Consider the following 10,101-nt stretch of genomic DNA (forward strand, 5'->3'; position numbering starts at 1 on the left):
AATCTAATGTATGAAATATGATATGTCAAGAGCTTTGTAATGTTGTGAACAACCAATAAAAAATTAAAAAAAAAAAGAAACAAGCTTGTGAATGTAATAGTCCCCTCTTATCCTCAAGAGACATAGTCCAAGACATCCCAGTAGGTGTGAAACAGAGAGTCCTGTACCCTCCATCTACTATATTTTCTTCTGTACACACCTACCTGGAATAAACATTTACCTTTTCACGTAAAAAAAAAAAACTGAGTGAATTTTTTAGGTAATTCTAGAATTTTAGTTGCAAATACCTATATTAATTTACTTGTCCAAAGTTTTAAAACTATATGAGAATGAGGAGAAAGGTGTATTTCAAAGGTTGATATTTGAAGTTGAGATTTTAGTCTTTACCTGAAATATGTAAATAGAACTCAGCAAGGACATAGAATAATGTGGTCCAGATTTGGCATGCAAAACTCATCATAAAGAACAGCTCAGAATAAGAAATAATCTTTCACTCTATGATCAGATAAAATAGTTTTTAAAATTATTCAATATATTTGAATTATGAATTTAAGTTCCCATTTCTTCTGCATTAAAGCAAATCTCAAAAAAAAAACCCCACAAATCTATTTTGAGTGTGTGTGTGTGCGTGCATAGAATTGTATAAAGTACATATATGTTTGTTTAGCATTGCTTGAAGCTGGGTTATTTGTGTACTATTTACAACAAGATTTTAATTTAATGTGCTGAAGCCATTGTTCAAATGGTATAATGTTATGTCTTTGTGTGTGTGTGTGTGTGTGTGTGTGTGTGTGTGTGTATAGTTGTTGTTTTTGTTGTTGTTCTTACTCCAAACTGTCATTTCAGTCAGGGTTTTTCTTCTCCTCTGCTTTGGTAGTCACATTTTCACTTTGGGAAAAAATAAAACTCTAATCCCTTTAGACAGCTCATTAGCTTCAACACAGAGAGCATCATTAGGGTAATTTACCAACCATCCAAGCCAAAGAGAACTGGAAATTTGTAAGAAATGGAGCAAAGGTAGGAGTGAAAGGCAACTTTGATGAAAATTGATGTGGAGAGTGAGAAACTGATTGATTTAAATTTCACAAATTAAAATTGGATTTGAAAACTTTCCCTAAATCAAGAGAAAATGAGAGTAGAACAGAGTCACTAGCATTACCGGGAATACCTGGAATGACTTATTATAGTCATAGAATGGAAGTTTCTTAATATTAACTGACAATCTAAGGCAAAGGCATTTAAATGAAATGTTCTGTGGGAAGAGTGGAAATTTTCAGAATATTTCTAGCCCAAATCTAGTAGTTCTTCAGGAAGGTGAGATCCAATAAAACTGTTCTTTTCTCATGTCAAGTAATTGTTTTTGTTGTTATTTGTGTGTGTGTTATGTATGTGCGCACATGCATGTGCATTGCAGCCAGAAGAGGGACAGGGTGAGTGTGAGAGGGACTCTCTTTCCTCCTCCTCTCTTCTCTCTCCTTCTTTTCACCTTTCTGAGATGGGATGGCATAGCAACAAGGCCCTCACTAGAGGGCCCCTTGATCTTAGACTGCCCAGCCTCTAGAACCTTGAGTAATGATAAATTACCCACTCAGATATTGGTATAGAAGCACAAAATGGACTAATGCAAACACAATCTAAATATTATTATCATCATTACACATGTAGAAACAAATGGGCAAACTGAAGAAGCTTCCATGAGACACAGCTGCTACTGTGTGAATCCTGTGCATAGAACCAAATAGTCTGATCCAGTGTCCATGCACTGAGCCCTACAGAGCATGGCCTTCTTAAATATTACTTCTTAGAAGAGGCCACGGGAGTTCTTCTGAAAGAATTACCCTGTAAAGTGCCACATGTCAACATCTGTAGATCTAAACTATGATGGGGCCAACTCTAAGTCTTACATCTGTAGTCCCTAGCCTTTTAAAATGTTGGCTTCCATAAATGAAGATATATAATGTTTTTCTGAAACCTTGAAGCTCAGGGTACTGCATGATACATGAATTAAAATCTGTTCGTTTATCCATCTGGGTGATTCCTGGGGAGAATCTTTATGCTAGGTTATTAGAAAAGGGTTTTATTTTGGTGACTTATTTTTGTGATTCAGAGGAATTTGAAGTAAACATAGAAAATCTGTCTATAGTTAAGCAGAAGAAAGAAAATTAGCAGAACAATAACCAGAATGGATATGGGAGGAGAAATAAATAGATACATGTTGAAGAAGAGGGAGGAAGAAGGACCCAATTTTATAAATATTTAGGCAAAAGATAAACAATAGAGAAGAGATATTGGTACAGGCTTATGATACTCCCCAAAAAACAAACAAAAAAAGTGTGTGGGGGGAGTATTTATATTCTAAAACCATTTTCTCTCAAGATTGATGAATGTATTTACTTTTGGTATTTATTCATGAATTTTAATTCAAGGTACTCAGATTCCTGGAGCCTTTAGAGAGGATAATGTCTAGCCTTCAAGCAGGAATTCTATTCTGGTCATGAACCTGAGGAAGTTACATTGCCTATTGCCTGGTGGTGTTTCTGTGCAAAATAGTATTGTGATTTAGGAACACTCTGAAAAGCTCAGCAAGAGTCATCAGAACCACAAGATTACCAAGTTACCCTTGTTATTTTCTTTTTTCTTAAAATCTAATTTATTGAAGTAGAATTACCTCCTACTCCCAGCCCCGGGGAGGAGACTACCTCCCCCAAACCTTTAGCATTGTGTTTCTGTGCACAGTAGCTTCTCTGCATGTGTGGTCTTATGTTTAGTGAACCACTGGACTCAGGACTAAGAGACTGGAGGGAACTTAAAAGCCCACTGAACTTTTCAGGAGTATTCACTTGTTTCTTGGCCATGCTAAGGGCTGTTTTAGCACATCTTGACATCTCTCTACTACCTCCCAAGGAGGCATTTCATATTTGGTAGAGCTCTGATTTCTTGGAAAGCTTTCCTCTCATCATACAGAAATCTATAACCCTATGAGTTTCATTCATTTATCCTGATTCTAATCTGTTATCACATAGGATAATCCCTATTTTTCCAACAGTAAGGTGTTAAAATATTAAAAAGGGGCATCAGTATTACTTGACAGATATTATTAAATGAAAGATATTTATTAAATTTTCAAACACCTTCTGTGTTCCAAGGACCACTAACAAGTAGAAGCTTTCATGGGGTAATATAGGAGGAAGAGGAAAATTGAGCCTCAGTGAAAATACAGCCTGAGTCTAAGCAGGTGGCACTTAGCTTTCCAGAGAAGGCCAGGGGGGCTTCTCAAAAGAAAGGAAGCTTGAACTCAATTGCAGAAAGAAGATGATTTATTTTGCAAAAAGATGAGCATAAAATATTAGAACAAAATCAGTTAGCGTTAGGAAGAACATGTGAACATGTGGTTCCAAGAGTTAATTGCAGATTTTCTCCTGGAGAGGAAATGAATATAGGGAAAGGTCAGATTATAAGGGAAGGAATTAACTTGACTTATCAGGGCATTTAGACTTTGTCTTGTAGGCAGGATAGTCTTTAGATAGCTAAAATCCAAGTAGTGATATAATACAGTTTGTCTTCAAGTTTAATTGGATCACATGACCATGCTTTATTTGGATTAGATTTATGCAGTTCTTTAATCAGATCTCAGATGACATAGTTTGCCCCTTCAAACCTAGTCATTCATTTCAGAAAAATAAAAAAGTTTATCTTATTTATATCAGTAGTAAGGAGAATCAAATCCCTGCAAAGGGTGGGGAAATAGAAACAAAGGTGTGGTATTGAACAATGGCTGGGAATGACAACTTAGAGAATGGTGAAGCCCCTGGAAAACTGGACCATGCTCACACAGTCTAAAGGCATGTATATTTCAAGTTATTCATTACTTTTCTAGATGGCCAAATAATATTGGTATTTTGGATTTGATCAGGCTTGTTTTCTCATGTGACCCTTGATCTGTAATTTTTTGAGGCAGAGGTGCCAAACATCAACACAATATTCTTATTGTGGTTCAAACACATGATTAAAAGTTGATGATAACCCATTCACATTAATCTTTTTCCATTGATTTAGCCAAAAATTTTATTAACTTACTTTTTTTTAGTCCTAAAACACATTTATTAAGCCCTCTAATCTTAGTCCCTTATATTTCATGCTTTACAGTTTGCAAAGAGCTTCCATAAAATTGTTTTCATTGATCTTAATTCAACAACTTTGTGAGGTAGGTAAAATAGGTATTAATCTTTCATCTTCATTTTCAAATAATGGGACCCAGGTTCAAAGAGATTGAATCGTTAAAGGTCAAAAACTAGCAATATGGCAGAGTCAGGACTCCCCAAGAGTCTAGAATATTTTTTAAGTGTGGTCCCAAATTACCTGCATAAGAATCATCTGTGGTATTTTTATAACTACAGGTTTTAAAGCCCAATTACCTTCAATTCTTATTGAATAAGAATCTCTGGGAGTGGAGCCAAGAATTATGCATTTCTAAATGTAGGAAATAAAGTAGGAAACAATTTTATGATAGGTAATGACAAAAGCATATTGTCGAATCCAGCTAGATCTTCATAGGATATAATGCAATGCCATCAGATCACTATCAGGGGCAGATGAGTTTCAAATCATGTGCCTCAAATGTGGCTGCAAATTAGAATCACTCAGAAAGCTTCTTTTAAAAAGCTAGCAATTCTAATCTAAATAAGAGAATGATGTAGGGGAGAGCATGTATCAGAAGTTCCCCAAGTGATTTTTATCTGCAATCAGGGTTAAAGATCACTTGTGTTTTCTACAGAACACATTTGGCATTTTCCAGACATTTTCTTTCGCTTCCGATCAATTTCATGCCTAATAAAATTCACAGTTCATATTGTAAATTAAACATTACAAGATAAAATGTCAAACATTTTTGACTTGATATTTTTTAAGATTAAAATATATTCATAGTGAGACTAATCATGCTTCATTTAGCTACAATGATTTTCAAATATCCAAATTAATCACCACTTTGGACATAGATTATATATATATTTCAGCTGAAACAAGAATGGTCCAGAAACTGAAAACAGGGATGTGGGGCAAAAGCTGTAGCCAACTGCCTACTGAACAATGAATGCATTGCAGACAATCAGCTCACTATAGGGAGGGCCTGGATACCAAGGTATGGTGGGTTTGGCAAGGTCAAATCTCACCATAATAAAATACAACAATGAAAACAGAAATTATCATCCTTTTAGCGATGAATAAAATTGAAGGTGACAATATTAGTGGCGTGTGTTTTGTTGGCCTCTACGATGTTGACGCATTGAGATATTTTGTTCTTGCTCCCCTCTGCCTATATGTGGTAGTTGGGGTTTCTCTCCTTTTAGCTGGCATTATATCTCTGAACAGAGTTCGAATTGAGATTCCATTAGAAAAGGAGAACCAAGATAAATTAGTGAAGTTTATGATCCGGATTGGTGTTTTCAGCATTCTTTATCTGGTACCACTCTTGGTTGTAATTGGATGCTACTTTTATGAGCAAGCTTACCGTGGCATCTGGGAAACAACATGGATACAAGAACGCTGCAGAGAATATCACATTCCTTGTCCATATCAGGTCACTCAGACGAGCCGTCCAGACCTGATTCTCTTCCTGATGAAATACCTGATGGCTCTCATAGTTGGTATTCCCTCTGTTTTTTGGGTTGGAAGCAAAAAGACATGTTTTGAATGGGCCAGTTTTTTTCATGGTCGTAGGAAAAAAGAGATAGTGAATGAGAGCCGGCAGGTGCTCCAGGAACCTGACTTTGCTCAGTCACTCCTGAGGGACCCAAACACGCCCATCATAAGAAAATCAAGGGGCACTTCCACTCAAGGAACATCCACACATGCTTCCTCAATCCAGCTGGCTATGGTAGATGATCAAAGAAGCAAAGCAGGAAGTGTCCACAGCAAAGTAAGCAGCTACCATGGCAGCCTCCACAGATCGCGAGATGGCAGGTACACTCCCTGCAGTTACCGAGGAGTGGAGGAGAGACTACCTCACGGCAGCACATCACGACTAACGGATCACTCCAGGCACAGTAGTTCCCACCGGCTCAACGAACAGTCACGGCATAGCAGCATCAGAGACCTCAGCAACAACCCCATGACTCACATCACACATGGCACCAGCATGAATCGTGTTATCGAGGAGGATGGAACCAGTGCTTAGTTTGTCTTGTCTAAGGTGGAAAGTTGTGCTGTTTAAAAAGCAGATTTTATCCTTTGCCTTTGCATGACTGATTGCTATAGCTATTATCCTGCTTTCAGTCAGGTGCAGATTGTGTCCATTGGGAAGGTGAATTTTTGCTTTTTATATTGCATCAAACTTGGAACATCAAAGCATCCAAAATACTAAACATTATATCATCACAAAAATAAGTCTTTCTAGGTTGTGAAGAGATAATTATTTGTCTGGTGAGCATTTTTATAAACCCACTTATTTTATATTTAGGAAAATTCTAAGTGTGTGGTGACTGCTTTGTAGTGAAATTTCATATAATATGAACTAGTTGTGAGATAACATTCTGGTAGCTCTGTTAATACAACAAAGTTTCAGAATTAAAGAAGTTTTCTATGCAAGGTTTATTTCTCAGATGAATAGTAGGACTTTGTAGTTTTATTTCCACTAAGTAAAAAAAGAACTGTTTTTAAAGTGTAGGAAAATTTAATAAATCAGCAAGGGTATTTTAGCTAATAGAATGTAAGTGCAACAGAAGAATCTGATTCACCTGTGGAGATTCTCTCAAAATTCTATAAATATAATTCAGAGATATTCAGGATTTGGATAAACAATGGGATAAACACAGAGATGGGCATTTTCCCCTATAATTGTGTTGCTTTTATTACTTTTGTAAATATTACTTTTATTGGCTGTGTTTTTATAATATCCATATGCATGATGGAAAAATTTTAATTTGTAGCCATCTTTTCCCAGGTAATACTATTGAGTCATAGAACTTCATGTTCAGATCTGCTGTGTGGAGGCATGTAGTAAGCATCACACATTATAAGCGTTTTTTTTTATTAACTTACTTTACATTATACTTTATATTATGCTTTTTTTAAAAGATATGCTCTAGAGCCATATCTTCCCATGCTATACCCGAAAAATTATTTTCTTAGTCAAAATTCAGGAACTCATTGTAATAGAATAAGAATTATAGTAAGAAAACCTGATCTCCAGTTTGATTCTACTGTTAGTAGGCATTTTGATCATAAACAAAAGAGATTTGCTCTAAGAGACAACTCATTTTTCAAAGGTGGATAGATGTCTCTCCTGAATCATCCCAAATGATTGCCACTGTATGAATCAGTAATGTGAAAATGGTTTGTAAACTGTGAAATAGGCCACATATTTCTAGTTATTTTCTTGGTTAAATCTTTTTTACTTGATTTTTTGGTATCGTTCATATTCTACATTTCCTTCAGCAAAGTAAGAGGCCAAGTAATTTTCTGACCTTGTGAAGTGAGTTTTGGGCTGTGGCTATTTAAAATTCCTATACCTATCATCACCTCACACATATTCTTAATTCTGTAGATATAGAAAATAATCTATTTCTCTTTAAATAAGTCAGTCAACCTACTTTTTTATCTTCAAATGTTTCTTCAAAGAAAATTTTAACAATTCCTTTTTATTAAAATGCTGCAAAGAAGTTTACAGATTCATTTCTGATTTGATTAAAACTATTCTTTTAACATAAACCTATATTTGGTTTACAGGTTTGCTTTGTCTTCACAAGAAAGATAAGGGGAAAAGTCCTTTTTGTTATTTAGATATCTGAAGTTAAATATGATTACAGACATTCTAATTGAAGTGATTATGTTGTATTATTATAGAATATTTAGCTACTTCTTTGGGACTCTAGCATAAATTAATTTCCAATGTATTTAAAAGAAATTTATTATTTTTGTTATATTATAAAGAGAATGGCATTAAAAGAATCTAGAATAAAAATGATATTTCTTGAGAGCATTATTTTATTTCAATGAATTTTCTTAAAGTTTTAATTCATGCTTGATCAAATTGGCAATCTATTAACCAACTTTTTAAAATGTTTATTTGGTACTGAAGATGATTCAAATTAGTAAAGAAGAAAATATGCATTGATGACTGGTGCCGATGTTTTGGTGTGCTCCCTTTCATTTATGCAGAAGTTGTCTTTTATCTTTATTTTATAATGTCTCATAGGGAATATTAAAGTTGAATTATAAATGATTAGATGTCTTAAGCATGTAATATCTTATTTCAAATAAATTTTGAGGAGGTACAAATATGAAATCAGATGAATGGTGTAAAGTAAATGTTGTTCTGTCTTTTAAATCCTTGAGGATGTAAATAATGCAACTCCCAGGAACAGAGGAACCACCTCCCAGAAACCTTCCCAGAATGCCACTGGTCCATGTCATCAGAAGGGGCAACTAGTCACTCACTGTTCACCATCTACGCAGCTACTAAATCACTATATTTGTCATACAGTTAAGGTAAGGAGGGGGTTCATGTGGAGTTATTTCTCTTTTTACTGTTTCTGCACAATGCCTTTCAAATATTCATTTATGCATTTACTCAACAAAGAATTGACAAGCCTACTGTGTGCCAAGCACTGAACCAGGCACTGGAGATCTTCCCATGAACAAGACATACATCCTTCCTTTCCTCACAAGCTGACTTCCTATATAGGGAGACTAACATTAAACCATTAATCCTCAAATTAATTATTTCATTGTGATTGTGGTAACACCTTGAGTGTTACATAAATGTAAATTAAGCACACTTGATTTTGTGCATTACAAAGGCTTCTCAGGAAAGAGATCCTTGAGCTGAAATTAATGAAAGTTGGAAGTGACTAAGAAACAGTATCACAAATGCCCCAGTGTGGGAATGTGGGCATGATGACAAATAGGAAGAACCAGTGTGGCCCAGGTCAGAATCCACCTGCAAAGGATGACCTCAGATGCATTTGTTCTGCTCATCCAAAGTTTTATTTGCTTCCATGTGTGGGAAGATTCTGGAAAGAGAAAGATTATAGATGTATTCCATGGCAAGGTATATATTAGAACATGAACCTTTCTAAAGTAGTGATAACATCTACTTCTCGAAGTTTGACAGAATAGATATCCCAAATGACCACCTTTTTAGTAACAATACTGAACTGAGCTGGCATAAAAATAAGAGTTTATAAATTAAAAAATAAACATGATGTAAGAAGTAGGAAAAATGAGACTTTCTCTTTGACAGCTGCATGGGGTAAAGAAGAAGAGTAAGATGCTGGCACAATGAAGCATCTAAACACAGACTCTTCAAAGATGTCCATGGGCTACACACTTGGCATAAGGTCACTACATTATGCTGAGTGGACACACACAGCCTATTGTGGCTTTAGGGGTGTTGAAGAGATCTTTACTGAGAATTCATAATACTGGGAGTCTTCGATGGCTTGTGTTTTGAATTCACCCAACCAGAGTGGACTGAATTCACTAAGCTAGCTAATCATTTAATTAATTGCAAGTTCCCCCCTCCCATCAGGATTGTCTCCAAAGACTGACTGAAGAAAATACAAAGTTTCTCTCAGAAACTCAACTTTACCCCACATACCAATAAATTCTCATAAATATGGTTAAGAGGAAAATGTTTCACTTACAATAAAATATCATGAAACAAGTCCCCAAGAGGAGGAATCTGCAGAAACAACAAAGAGCATAAAGAGACATATGGACTTTGGATATAAGAATTAACAGACATAACATATAAAATAATTATGCTTAATATGCTTAGAGAATTTTTTTAAAAAAGTGAAAATGTATCCAAAGAGCAAGTTTCTCCCAATATAAACAAAAAATAGCCTATAATTTTTGAGACAAAACAACATAGCACCTATAGATTTTTTACCTCTAGTAATAAATCACTAATAAAAACAGCTGGAAAGGGAGGGGAACAAACTTCGTCTTACTGAAGTTATACATAGGAGTATTTATATGTCTCCATCTCTAAGTATTTTTTTCTATCTTATCCTTGATCTGTCACTGGAGGGTTCTATTCTGTTTGTACATTCCTTTTCCTTGGACTCAGGTAGCTGCTTTTGTACTCAGGCATGAGGA

At 35.3% G+C, this 10,101-nt stretch overlaps 1 protein-coding gene across 1 annotated transcript; it reads left to right on the forward strand.

Moving 5' to 3' along the window:
- The first annotated feature begins 5,302 nt into the window (after nt 1-5,302).
- LOC308649959 (frizzled-3-like) lies at nt 5,303-6,618 on the forward strand. Its single transcript, XM_081295876.1, has one exon. It carries the CDS (start codon nt 5,426-5,428, stop codon nt 6,173-6,175), a length of 750 nt encoding a protein of 249 aa, XP_081152002.1. The 5' UTR covers nt 5,303-5,425; the 3' UTR covers nt 6,176-6,618.
- Nucleotides 6,619-10,101: the final 3,483 nt, after the last annotated feature.

Source organism: Spermophilus citellus, assembly GCF_964194105.1.
Source record: "Spermophilus citellus genome assembly, chromosome: 5".
Lineage (NCBI taxonomy): Eukaryota > Metazoa > Chordata > Mammalia > Rodentia > Sciuridae > Spermophilus > Spermophilus citellus.

What these genes read in the sequence shown, in the direction of transcription:
- LOC308649959 (XM_081295876.1), top strand. Translation starts at nt 5,426, where the DNA reads ATGATCCGGATTGGTGTTTTCAGCATTCTTTATCTGGTACCACTCTTG.